We start from the raw sequence: 14198 nt of genomic DNA on the forward strand, positions 1-14198 counted from the left end.
CCCTATCCAGGAGTTTGGATCCAGAACCGAGGCTATGCGTGGAGGTAAGCCCCACCAGATCCAACTGGTAACACTCCACCTCCAACACAAGCTCCGGCTCCCTCCCCGCCAGTGGTGACATTCCACGTCCCCAAAGCCAACTTCTGCCGCCCGGGTCTGGTCCGTCGTGACCCCCTGTCGTCACTGCCACCCATATGGCAGCACACCCGAACCCATCGGTCTGCCCTGTGGGTGGTGGGTCCACAGGGGTGAATTAAGGTGTTCATATTTAGCTGTGTAATTTGGTACAAAGCCAGATAAAAATAAAAATATTGATCTGATAAATTAAAAATGTTTCATAGCAGCCCTCTCATATATTATTGATTTGAGTATGGAATAGAAATAATACACTTGGTATCCACCGCCACATATACATCAGTGACAGAATGACACTAAAGTTTAAATTCACTGCTGCGTCATTTTATGAACTTATTCTGTTAAGTATATTTGGTCTTCTAACTCAACTTTTTCTGCTTCAATAACTTTCCTTTGGCACTGCCTTTATTATAAAGCAGATCATGAAACAAATACACAGGCTTGTCTTTAGTAAGAAACGTACTGTAGTTCTTAAAATTCTTCCGTGCCAAATTTTCGTAATCATACTATTATAACCATGCTGATTTCACTTGCTGGTAGTGTTAATGTGAAGCAGATGCTATTCAGGGTATATTAATATGTGACAGAATCAGAATAACAAAACTAGGATGCAGTGAAAAACATCTGGTATGGGAGAATAACAGGTAATATCACATAGAATTGTATTGTGGAAGTCTCTTTGCAAGCTCTCATAAGCCAATGGGCATTGTGTATGACACAATGAAGCTCAAGCAGAAGCTGCAGGCGCCCACTAGAAAACCACCGCAGCTGAAATCATGAAATATCAGCAGACATCCATACAGAAAGAAAAACATCTCAAACCATTTCATCTTTGCATAAAAAGATTATTTATTAAACGTGCATGCATGTTCTTTGATCCAGATTGACAGGCACAGGGAGAGCTTTAAAAACAAGAGCAGTCTGTGATCAGAGCTTGTTTCATGAAGTTCTTCTCTCTACAGAAGAGCCCACCACAGTGTCCAGGGCTGCCTGAGCCTCTGTGATCTGCTGCTTCAGTCTCTGCTTCATTCCTTCGTTCTGTGCCTTCTTCAGCATGTCCTCCATGTCTCTGATGGCCGCACGGTAGCCCGGTGTATTATGAAACACTCGGATGGCCTTGTCGCCGCTGCACACTAAGAACCGCCCGTTAATGTCGAATCTAAGATCAGTGATCTGACCACTGTAGACACTGTGCAGTTCCTCCTCCAGCTCGCCATTTGATGCGTTGTACATTGTCACGTTAGAGCCATCACTGATAGCCACAACCCTGCCGTCTGGAGACAAGGCCACCCGGCTACCTTCAGACGACGCACAAGGAACAGTCCTCAGGAGGTAGGGATCCTGCTGCTTTTTATACTCCACATTAGTATTCCATAGCTTCCATGTACCGTCTTTGGAGACCGTCACCATTCTAATGAATAACGGAAGACAATGATTAAATGACAAAGATGCAAATTATTATGAGGATATCAGCTGCTGTCGCTAGTGTTTTTTTGCATTGTTTCTACTTTACGTTTAAGAAGAAAGCAAATTAAAATGCTCTAATGTCAGTGAGACGTGTCACACATCAGTCTTCCTGCTTTAATAGGAAAAGTTTTACTTACCTGTGAGAGTCATTGGAAAAGGCAAACGCATGAACTCCTGCAGAGTGGCCCTTCAAATCAAAAGCTCGTGCCACATCTTTGAATTCTCCTCCTTTCCCAAAGCAGACCTCCCATATTTTCACATCTGGGGTGAATCCACATGAAGCCACAAACCTGTGGACAGACAGACAGATGTCAGTTAGACTGCCGCCACAATCAGCCAGCCATGAGATGGATAACTTCAGTTGGTGAGGTTAATAATGGGAATATAGAAAAATTTAATCCAAGTACATTGTCTAGCTTGGGCAGAGGTGTGAACTCTGTCTTTAAGAATTCAGTCACAGATATTCATCAGGCATTCCACTGAAGACAACACCAAGAGCCAAATAAAGAAGTGGAAGAAGTTTCTTTGACTGTCATTGCACCTAGCACTACTGACAGGTGTAGCCCTTAATTACCACACCCAAAGTGGACGTCACAGGGTTCTGGATTCCAGCTGTTTCATGATGGCAAGGCACTGACTGAGTTCAACTCCAGGAGAAAACAGTTGCTTAAGTATCACACATAAAGATTATAATGTGATACAACCATCAATGCTGGCTCTTGTAGCACATGACACTTCATCCCCACCTGAGGGCTCCGCTGATGCCAGATGCTTTCCAGAAAGGCTTTAAGACATTCCTGTTGAAACAACATTTTCCCAGCTCTCCCCTATGTACTAGCACAGGGGTCACCAAATGGTGGACCGCGGTCCAGATCCAGACCGCATGATGGTTCTGTCTGGACCCATGACCACTCCATGATAAATTCACAAGAGTAGATTTTCAAGGAGAATTTTTTCTGATGGTCGTGGCTACAGATGGCGGCCGCTGTTCCTCCAAATATGGTAATAGCTCCACTCAGTTAAGCCAATCAGGTCGTTTGTTTACCTGCTATGTCAGCGCACTTGGAAGTGCCGCTACCACTGTGAGTTTACCGCTACAGCGAAGCACATAGAAAGGGAAACCGTAAGGACAGTATAGCTTTCTCCAAACAAAGGGAGGTTAAAAAGGAAAACCGCTGGTTAACAATGAGCGGACGAAATTTGTGTTTATTCCTCCGTCAGGCAGTTCAAAACCATTGCGTCTCATTTAATCCGAACACGTAGCATTAACTAAAAATGATAACGTGACGCGCCTCTACGAAACAAAGCACAGAACTTTTGAGCAAAGTTATTCCCTGAAATCCGAGCTGAGGGCAAAATAACCGAGCGAAATGCCATCAAATGTTCACTAAAGGCGTAGTGGATTTTGGTGCAACATAAAAAATCTTTTAGTGATAGGATAGTTGTGAAGGAGTGCTTTAACACTGTTGTTGAGACATTATTTGAAGGGAAACAGAAAGATGAGATGTGTGAAAAAAACAAATCCCGATATCAACATTAACAGCAACCAGAAAATCAGAAATGTTAACAGCTTGATGCAGTTATTCAGAGTGCACCATGCATATCTTTGGCCATTGATGAGTCTACAGATGTTACTAGTAATGCCCAGCTTTTGTGTATGTCAGGTTCCTTCACAAAGGTAAGGAGCTCTTTGCTGGGTGTAACACCACTAACACACTCAAGAGGAGTGGACATGTATGCAGCAATTAAAAGAGATGCTGACAAAGAGGGACGTAGATCTGAAGCGGGTGGTCTCTGTCACCACAGGATATGGTGGGAAAAGAGAGTGGCTGTGCCCTGGATGAAATTACAACCCAGGCACCATTCCTTACCCCGTCTCATCCATCAGACTGTACTGTGCCACTCTATGCGAAAATGTTGAAGTAATGAGTACACCGATGAGACTTAACTTCCTTAGGACATCCTCATCCCTTCAGCATTCCTGTTAAGGCAAAAGCCTGCTTCCGCACAACAACCTGAGGTGGCTGAGTAAAAGCAATGCACTGAAGTGGTTCTTGTCTATTTGAATAGAAGTACCAGCTTTTAAGCAGAGTGAAAGTCAGAGTAACACAGTTTTCACTCTTTTTTGAAGATGAGTACAGGATGAATATGGCTGCCTTTTTGGTTGACATTACATCACATCTCAGTGGGATCAATTTAAAGCTGGAGGGAAAGAATAATTCAGTTGCTAATCTTAACTAAAAGGTTCAACAGCTTTGGCCTTAGGCAGTAGCTAGTAGTTGTTCTAGTAATAGTTCTAGTAGTGGAACATGGTAGTAGAGCTAATACTACTACCATATTGGTGGTAGTAATAATTTAAGATAATTTTAATGCACTTTTCATTTAAAAGAAACTGAAAATACTAAATTCTAAAATAAAGGTAAGAATCAGTGAGACAGAATGAAGCTGCTAGAACAGGGGTATTCAACTAAAAGTCAGAGAGGTCCGGTTATTAAAATTTACTCTTAGTAGAAGGTCCAAACCCGAGTCGCAAAGTGCAAACAGAGCTGAATAACCCCTTTTTCTCGTAAATTAAAGAGGTCCCAGCCTAAAGAACTGAAGGCCTACACTTCAAGTTAAAAAAAACATTAACATCTTCAGAAAGGTCAGTGCCTTATATGCCAACCGTGAAGTCGTTCAGACCTCGATAGTCGATGCACAGCCTCAGAGACCCATCCTTCTTGTCGACGATGAAAAAACCTGCGCCAGCAGGTGATGAGGAGGGTCGAATGATTCCGGCAGCCAGGGCATCACTGATGTAGGTCTCCATGGCCTCCTTTTCAGGTGCGGACAGCGAGTAGAGGCGAGGGCAGCAACTAAGGATCTCCAATCCTTTCTGTTCTGGGCCAGATTTTTTTATGGAACCCCATGTTTGATGTACGGTCTTCAGCTCTTCCTCCACTGCCCTCTGCCAGGTGTTCTTGGGTCGGCCTCTTTTGCGCCTGCCTTCTGGTGTCCAGTGAAGAGCAGTTTGGGTGATGTCCTGCTCTCTACGGATTACATATCCAATCCATTTCCCCCGCCTCTCATTAGGACGTCTGCCACGTCGTCTTGTTTGCACATACTAAAAAGCTGTTGATTAGAGATGATATTGGGCCAGAATATCCGCTGTATTCTCCGTAGGCTTTTGGTGTGAAATGTTGAGTCTCTGGAGATCAGATTCAGTCATCTGCTAACACTCAGAACCATATAGCAGGGTAGACAGGACACAACTCTGGTACAATCTCAGCTTGGTGTTAATGCTGTACTGGGCCGACTTCCAGTCGATGTTAAGTCTATGAAGGGTGTTTCTGGCCTTGCCGAGTTGGCTTGTGATTTCACTGTCTGCGCCACCATCATGGCTGACAACACTGCCTAAGTAGGTGAAAAAATTGGTTGCGGGTATGTTTATATCATCTAATTGAATTGGTGAGGGGGTTTGGATATTCAGCATCATCAGCTTTATTTTCAGACCTACTTGTTTCGCAAAGTTGTTCTGACAACAGGTTTTCTCTTGAAAATGTTGGTGTGTATGAGAGAGCAATGCCAAGTCATCAGCAAAGTCAAGGTCTTCCAATTGCGAGAAGAGATTCCATCTGATGCCCCTTGGTTTATCTTCGGTGGTTCTTCTCATCACCCACTCTATGACTAAGTTCAACAGTAGTGCTGCCATGACACAACCCTGTTGTCACAACCCCTGTTTTAACTGCAAAACTATGCTAATTGCTTCCAATTTGACATTTCAAGTTGGAATAGAAACCTTTTATGATATGGACAATTTGACTGGGGATCCTGTACACACATGGTATTCTCCAAAAGCCGTCCCTATGAATACTGTCAAAGGCCTTCACGAAATCCACAAATTTTATATACAGTTGCCTCTGCCACTCTGTATACTGCTCTATGATGTTACATAGCAAAAATACTGTATATGGTCAACACATCCTCTACCCTTTCGGAACCCTGCTTGTTCCTCTCTCAGTTCTTTGTCCGTTGCATCTGATATTCAAATGCAACCTCCTTAAGGAGGTTCCCTGACGGAACCCCCTTAAGGGATAAATAAAGTTATATGCTCTATCCTTCAATCCTTGGTGGTTCAATATCTACATCAAGATCAGAATCTGCTTCCTGTATATCAGCCTCTAGTGTTGACGGTGGTCTGTTGAGGATTTCATTGACGTGTTCCGCCCAGCGTTTTTCTATTTCTGCTTCGGAAGTAAGGAGTCGTCCCTGTTTGTCTGTGACTGGCACACTAGTATTCCTACTATACTTTCCACATATTGAGTTACTAATCCTGGATAAGGTTCCCTGTTCCCCTTTTCTGGTTGCATCTTCTGCCTGTTTTATAAGGTTTTCCATGTAAGCCCTCTTGTTAGCTATAACCATCGTCTTTGCTTGTTGGTCTGCTACTCTGTACTGCACTTTGTATCTTTCCTGTAGCCTCTCAGACTTGCTTTCTAATAACTTCTTAAGGCCTCTCCTGTGTTCAATGGCCTGCCAGGTGTCAGCTGTAATTTATTTTTTGTTACTAGACAGGTTTTACTTCTTTCAGAGTATATTTTTTTGATATGTTCCTACGTCATTGACTTCCTTTTCCTCCGGTTGTGTGTGGACGTCTTCAGTGTTTGTCAGTATTTGGAACTTGTTCAACTTTAGGACAAAGGCATTCTTGACTTTGGGGGTATTCAGTCTCCCTACATCGAAAATCTGACGCCCTACTTCTCTTCGTCCCTTTCTCCTGAGCTTGAGTTTTAGTACTGCCATCACCGGATGGTGGTTGCTGTAGACATCAGATGCTCTCCTTACTCTGACATCTAGGAGTGAGCGTCAAGTGGTCGATTATTGGGGGAACACCCTGTCAGTTTGTGTATGTCATGGTGTGGGAAGAGAGTTCCTCCATTGACAAGGTCATAGGTGGTACAAAGTTCCAGCAGCCATTTTCCATTCTCATTCATGGTTCCACAACCGTCTCTCCCCATTGCTTTGTCGTAGTTGGTGTTCTCGTTCCCAACCTTTGCGTTCAGGTCGCCCATTACAATTATCATATCATGCCGAGGTGATCTTTCTAACTCAGCTTGTAGTCGTCCATAGACAACATCTTTTGCTTCTTCATCACTGTCATTACTGGGGGCATAACACTGGATGATAGTGGTGTTGATGCATTTCCCTCTCATCCTGACTTTCATCAGCCTGCTATTGACAGGTTTCCACTTCATCAGGCATTTCTATATTGCCTTTCCCAATACGATGGCTACTCCTTCATGGTGTTGGTTGTAATTCCTGCCAGAATAAAGTATTGTCTCTCCTGTACATGTTTTTAGTCTGCCGGAACCTGTCCATCTGCTCTCACTGATACCAACATCTTCAGAAAGCATAAACAAGGGGAAAAATGCAAGCAGAACTTTGTTCATGAGCGAAGGGGAATGAGAATGGCCTGCCAGTCATTTAAATCTTGGTTGGAATGGACTCAGTGCCATTCTCATGTAGATAAGTAGCTGTTCGGTGAGTCTAGAACAGTAATTTGATTTTGGATTAGCAGGAGGAGCTACTAGTTGTTCTAGTAGTTGTTCTACTACTAGAACAACTATTACTACCATTATCACGTTAAGAGTAAGTTTCCCTGTTTCACCATTGAAGTGGAAGGTTTCTAGTGATAAAGAGGAGGCACTGACCTGCCACATGGAGAGATGGCAGCATATGAATTGGTAATCTGGTTAGTGTTAATAGAGGCCAGCACCTCTCCTTTCAGGTCCCAGATATAGATGCTGGTGTCGCTGGAGGCACTCATGATGAACTTCCCTATAAACAGGAAACAAAATCAGCTCCTCTCCACATCGGCAGCCTTTCAGACTGGCATCAAACAGGTTTAAGAAATTCTAAACATACTGAAATGTTCTGAAAATGCACCCACACAAATACACTGAGGGTCACAAAAGCTGGTGTTTAGCTACTGATGATTATTAAATTACTAATAGCATTTGTATCCTTGTGTGACTGGTTAATAGACACCATCAATACAAACAAAAAAAATTCACACATGACAGATATTTCATGCTTTCGGTACCCGTGTCTGCAATGCCAATGTTGAGGATGGTGGCCTTATGTTTCAGTGGAAAGTCCTCAGGGGCAGCTTTGAAAATTAACATGCCGTCCTCCTTCTTCATCATTTTGAAGATTCGAATGGTATCTCCATTAGCCAGCCAGGTGATAAAGGCTCTGCAGTGCAAAGAATGCATGCTGTATACTTAAATGATGAAGTGTTGGAAGAATTAGCCAAAAAATCCCCAAAACTCAATAAAGTTTTATTTTGACAGCTAATTATCTTTAAAGCAATGTATAGCTAAAAAAAATCTTAAACTGTAAAAAAAACCCGCTAAAAATCTCTATACAAAAAAATGGTGCCAACCAGGCTAACATTACAGAACTCTCCTTTCCTGGCAAGATTTCTTCTAGTGTGTCTATAATTTCATTTATAGTTACATTAGTCTGCTGGCTGACTAACACCTCAGATCAAATACATATTGTCAGACTTTATTCCAGATTAAAAATCACTCATCACACGAGTACTGCTACATAACAATCAATCAATTAATGAAGCAGTGAAAGAATGGAGAGATTAATCAATTTCAAGATCAACACAAGAAAATAACAGCTGGGACTGCCGATGGACTTCCACCGAGTCTTCCACCGTTAACACACTAGTCTGATCTGATGCTTATGATTATTATGACTGACGACAGTTTCATGTCAGCGAGGGTCTGTACTAGTACAGTCAGACAGAACGGTGCACCTGGAGTCTGGGCTGAAACGGACGAGGGTGGCGTGGTCCAGCTCCACATTGGCCCTGAGACATTTGTGCTCTCGATCCAGGAAGTCTTTGGTGCTCCAGAGACGGACAGTGCGGTCATCAGCACATGATGCCAAGTACTTCCCATTACTACTGAAATCAAGGCACGTCACATTCCCACTGTGGCCCTGAAGAGCACATGGAAACGAACACACAGATGCTCAATGGCAGAGTCAAGAGTTAGGTATCACTCTAGAGTCTAGACCAGGGGTATTCAATTAAAAGTCACGGTGGTCCGGTTATAAAAATTTCCTCTTCGTGAAAGGTCGAAACCCAAGTCCAGTTTGTGCCCCTATATCCACATTATCATTAATTATCCATTTTCAATGCAAGATATGTTGAACTGAGTGCACAGCTGGCTCTTTCACCTCACCATAAATAAAAGTAGACCCGGGCAAATAAATTTCCAATTTTTTATGTCAGATTGAAGAACACACAAACTTCAGAATTAAAATAAGGATTATTCAGCTCGTGATTTTACGAGCTGAATAATCCTTTTTCTCGTAAATTAAAGAAATCCCAGCCCAAAGAACTGAAGGCCTAAACTTCAAGTAAAAAAACATTGTCATTTTGAGAAAGCATAAATAAAAAGTGGCTCTTTCAGGGGAAAAATGCAAACAGAACTTTCTTCATGAGAGAAAGGGGCATGTGGCCTGCCAGTAATTTACTTGTGCACAGAACACACCTTGACTGTTTTGGAAAGCTCCCACTGTTTGGCACAGCCTCCCTCTCTTTTCCCACCATGACAAGTTGGTGGAAAAAGAGAGGGTGGTGGTCTCTGTCATCGTGGTGATAGAGACCACCCGCTTCAGATCTACATCCCTCTTTGTCAGCATCTCTTTAATTGCTGCATACATGTCCACTCCTCTTGAGTGTGTTAGTGGTGTTACACCCAGCAAAGATGTCCTTGTCTTTGTGAAGGGACCTGACACACACAAAAGCTGGACATTACCAGTAACATCTGTAGACTCATCAATGGCCACAGATATGCATGGTGCTTTCTGAATAGCCGCATCAAGCTGTAAATATATCTGATTCAATAGTTGCTGTTGAAGTTCACATCGGGATTTGTTTGATTTTTTCACACCTCATCTTTTGGTTTTCCCTCACATAATGTCAACAACAGCGTTTAAGCACTTCTTCACAACTGTCCCATCACAAAAGATTTTCTATGTTGTCTCAAAATCCACCATGCCTTTATTGAACATTCTTTTTCATTTTGCTCAGTTATTTTGCCCTCAGCTCGGACTTCAGGGAATAAGTTTGCTCAAAAGTTCTGTGCTTTGTATCATAGTGGCGCTTCACGTTATCATTTTTAATTAATGCTACGTGTTCAGACCATATGAGGCACAATGGTTTTGAACTGCCTAACGGAGGAATAAACATAAATTTCGTCCACTCATTGTTAACCAGCGGTTTTCCTCATTAACCTCGCTTTGTGTGGGGCTATGCTGTCCTCACTGTCTCCCTTCCTCTGTGCTCCTGTAGCGGCAAACTCACAGTGGTAGCAGCAGCGAGCTGTCTCACTTCCAGGTGCGCTGACAGAGCAGGGTAAAGAAACGATCTGATTGGCTGAACTGAGTGACACTATTACCGTATTAGCTGGAGGAGCAGCACCCGTTGTCTGTAGCCGCGAGAACAAATTCTCCAAGAAAATCTACTCTTGTGAATTTATCATGGAGTGGTCACGGATCCGGACAGAACCATCCGGATCCGGACCGCGGTCCGCCATTCGGTGTCCCCTGGTCTAGACGATAGAAATTACAATGATTATCACACACTGCATGTTATAATGTGGAGGCTGCATCTGTAGTACAGGTGAGAGGTGTTTCTCATGTTCTCAGAAGGATTCAGAGCCCTTCAGTTATTTCATGACGTGTGTTTACCTTCAGTGAGGCTGCCAGCAGCGGATGGCTGAAACTGTGCTGTGGAGCTTTCTCCTTCCGGCCACGCTGCTTCTCCTGCTTCTGTTTCTTGGCCGAGGGGCCTTTCACAGCGCTGCCTTCAGCAAAGACAAACACATGGGGTCACTGAAGAGCACTGTGATGTATGATAACACCGCAGCACAGACACAGTTATCGAAAACATTAAACAGGATTCTGCACTGTTCACCATTACACCACTAATATAATTTTCAAAGATGTAGATATTGTATACATTATTATGTATACAACACATACTGATGTATGTATTGTATACATTAACTGATACGTAATTCAGTATCTCTGATATGAGGACAACAAATCTATAATCATAAATTTGGAGTTCAGCCAAAATTAAAGCATCCCTGTAAGTTCTGGTTTCACTGGTGCAAAACATATTTTCTCCAATTTACTTTATCAGTGGGAAAAAAATGGAGGTTAAAGTATTCTACCCATACAGATTTACTGGCAAAAAGAGTGTACAATGTACTAACTGTTTTAAAAGAAAAGCACAATTCAAATGGGCCAAAATTGTTTTCTTAGTCTCAATCCACCCAGAACCCATATGAACATCTGCAGGCTGCGGGCAGCCCTACAGCATCACTGAACAGAACAACGTCCCAAACCATTCTGGGCCTGATCTAAAGGGTTCTGCGCTGATGCAAACTCTTCCTGGGTCAGTCTGGGCCATTTATATAAATGCAGGCCCCAACATCAGTCAATAACGTTTGACATTGTTTTGTAATATCTCGTTTAAAATGTAGGCTGTTTTTAGAGACGACATTGTGGGGTTTGAATAATTCTGAGACAACAGAAGTGAAAAAATAGTCCTTTGAGTGGAATGTGGAAATCTTAAAAAAGTTATACTGATCCATTTATTAGTTCTTGTGTGATTTGGTTGTACCGACCACATTTGCATTTTATAAACTAATCTTTTTCTTGTAGTACTACTGCTCTAGGCCCCCTCAACTGTCCCCTGGTGACAAATAGTTTTTTTTAAATGAATTTCTGTTCCAAGTGTTTTAATGTGTTAATATGAAAAAGTCTTCCCACGGGTCTTTCAAACTGACGTCTGGTCGAAGTCGCTCAAAGCTGTGTTTATGACTCTCTTCAGGGGTCAGTGTTCAGGTCCAACTCGTGAAGGAAGCGGCGGCATGTCTGAGCCCAGAGCAGCGGTGACTCGCGGCTACAGCTACCATGACGCTGGAATGAGTGGCTCTTACCGGCAGACTCCGCTTCCTGCTCCGCTTCCTCCCTCAGTTCTTCTTTCCGTCTGCCCACCGCTAACCCGACCAAGATAACCAGTGCACCCAGTAACACGCTCAACGCGACCAACGCAGCTAACTCCATACCGAAAGCCTTCTGCCACGTCTTTACTACCGATAATGTCTACTGGGTCCCACCGCCGGAGTACTGCGCATGCGTTAGTCTTCATTTACGTTTTCTTCTTTACGTTCATTACCGCCTCCTAGAGGTCAGGAGGTTACAACAGTCCGCAAAACGACATTTTGTTTCGCAGATACATTCTAAAAATAAACGCAGAATTTTAAATTTAATGTCAGAATTCCGACATCAAGCCGGAACTCATTTTATTAGATTGTTGCCCCCTCTTCCCGGAGCTCATGCAAGTTCTTGAGAGACTGCATTGACCCTCCATGTTCAAAGTACTGTAATGTTTTCCTATCAGCCTTACGTGTTTGACCATTGTGTGCTGATTTGTGACATTACCTGGTGTCTGAGATGTTTATTTTATTCACTTTTTTTTATCTTAGGGTCTTCAACTTTTAGCCTATCAAGTATTTGAACATTTTGAAAAGTGTTCTAAAAATGAATAGCTCACATTAAGGTTCACCCGTGGGTGGTCAGGAATCTGTTTATTCTAACGTCTATTGGACAAAGCCCTGGACTACGTACTAAGTATTTAAGATCAGCTATGTGATTGCTGTCTCAGGTGGGATTGACAGGTGATGCTGAACGTATACTGTATGTTAACGCACCATTTTTGACACTTTGCATTACAGCTGCACCATTTTAACACTTTGAATCACATCTTATAATTCACTATTGTAAATCACCACTTTTTAATCAGTGTGCCTGTTAAACCATCTTTACCTGGCAGATAACACAATAACTCACAACATCCTAAATTTGACCTCTGACTGAAGAATTGTGCGATTCTGCCAGCATATCCTTGAGTGGATCCTGCAGCTGCAAGATAGTTGAATGAGCCTCCCCAGAACATGAAATAATTGCCACAATGTGGGAAAATGGAGAACATCTTGTGATGGCATCTTCTGATGAGAGTTAGATCATCCCGTGTGAACACCTACTAGAAAGGGTATATTGTATTTAAATTATGGCTCTTTGCACACAGCTTGGAGTTTCTTTCCGGTTAGTCTCTGTGCCCAGAAATGTCTGTAAATACTTTGTGTTTTTGCAACTTTACTTGGTTTTTGTCCTGTTTATTTAACTTCGAAAAGAAATTGTCCTAGTTCAAGATCAACAAATACGCCGAAAGGCCACGAGGTCAGCTGTCCTCCAGGACCAGGTTTTCCAGCCTTTCCTTCACAGGTCAGTTTGGAGACCGATTCACATGTAGTCCAATCCTGTACAGCAGTAGTTTGTCACCCTATGTGGTGAGATGGGCATACTGTATACTGATTTCCTGAGTGGCCGTCAGACTAAATAGACACCACTCCAGGGGCAAAGACCATGGACCAGGAGTCAGTAGATGGCCACAATAATTTGCTGATAACTAATTATGTCCCTGACAGCTGATCAAACGCCTGGTGATTTATGAATAATCAAATTAAATTTTCTTAACCATATATTTGATTTGCATTTTCATTTAATTGCAAAGCATTTTTATCCTTTTCAAATAAAATGTATATCAATCAAATTTGCATGCTATGCAGCTAGGAGGCAGCTAAACTCAACTTGGTTCCATGGGTGAAAAGTATAACTAATCACCATCACCTGCAGAAGTTCTGACGACTCTGCAATCATCGGCCTCATCACTGATGGGGACAACAGAGTAAAGAGAACTGACCCAAGACTTTGTGGACTGGTGCCAGCGGAACCACCTCCAGATCAACGCGGTTAAAACCAAGAAACTGGTGGTGGATTTCCGCAGGCGACGACTCTGCCCAGTTACACCGAAGATCCAGGGTACTGACATCGAGGTGGTGTCCTCGTAAAAGTACCCAGGTGTTCACCTCAACAATAAACTGGACTCGAGTACTAACCCTCTCTGTATAAAAAGGGTCAGAGCAGACTATCTGCTCAGGAGGCTGAGGTCTTTTGGAGTGCAGGGGCCACTCCTGAAGGCCGTGTATGAGACTGTGGTAACCTCAGCCATTTTTCATGGGGTGGTCTGCTGGGAGCAGCATCACTGTGGCCGACGGGAAAAGCAGCATCACTGTGGCTGACAGGAAAAGACTGGACAGGCTGATTAGGAAGGCGGGTTCTGTCCTAGGATGCTCCCTGGACTCAATGGAGGTGGTCGTAGAGTGTAGGATGACAGCCAAGCTGTCATCGATGATGAAGAACCACTCCCACCCCCTGCAGGGCACACTAAGATCACTGGAGAGCTCCTTCAGCAATAGGTTGTTTCACCCAAGATGCATGAAGGAACGCTATCGCAGGTCAGCCCTGCCCACGGCCGTCAGGCTGTATAACCAGCAATCCTTCCAGCAGACCATTCAGCGAACACCACAGTCGAAATCCGGATGATCGATGTAATCTGCAGTTTTGTAGTTTGCATAGTTTGTATTTTAAATATAAACTGTAAATTGTTGATATAGGTTAAT

At 43.1% G+C, this 14198-nt stretch overlaps 1 protein-coding gene across 1 annotated transcript; it reads right to left on the reverse strand.

Moving 5' to 3' along the window:
• Positions 1-959: 959 nt before the first annotated feature.
• tbl2 (transducin beta like 2) lies at positions 960-11786 on the reverse strand. Its single transcript, XM_068332025.1, has 7 exons — positions 11613-11786; positions 10354-10469; positions 8411-8595; positions 7685-7836; positions 7293-7419; positions 1740-1892; positions 960-1546 (listed from the first exon to the last, which is right to left on the reverse strand). The coding sequence occupies exons 1-7, from the start codon at positions 11737-11739 to the stop codon at positions 1075-1077; spliced, it is 1332 nt and encodes a 443-aa protein (XP_068188126.1). The 5' UTR covers positions 11740-11786; the 3' UTR covers positions 960-1074.
• Between the last annotated feature and the right edge of the window lie 2412 nt (positions 11787-14198).

The sequence above is a fragment of the Antennarius striatus genome, chromosome 13, assembly GCF_040054535.1.
Source record: "Antennarius striatus isolate MH-2024 chromosome 13, ASM4005453v1, whole genome shotgun sequence".
Taxonomy (NCBI): Eukaryota; Metazoa; Chordata; class Actinopteri; order Lophiiformes; family Antennariidae; genus Antennarius; species Antennarius striatus.

Coding starts and splice junctions, on each gene's coding strand:
- tbl2 (XM_068332025.1), bottom strand. CDS start 11,739: ATGGAGTTAGCTGCGTTGGTCGCGTTGAGCGTGTTACTGGGTGCACTG. Junction 8,596..10,353: donor TGCTGGCAGCCTCACTGAAG/GTAAACACACGT, acceptor TGTGCTCTTCAG/GGCCACAGTGGGAATGTGAC. Junction 1,893..7,292: donor GCCATCTCTCCATGTGGCAG/GTCAGTGCCTCC, acceptor GTCTGTCCACAG/GTTTGTGGCTTCATGTGGAT.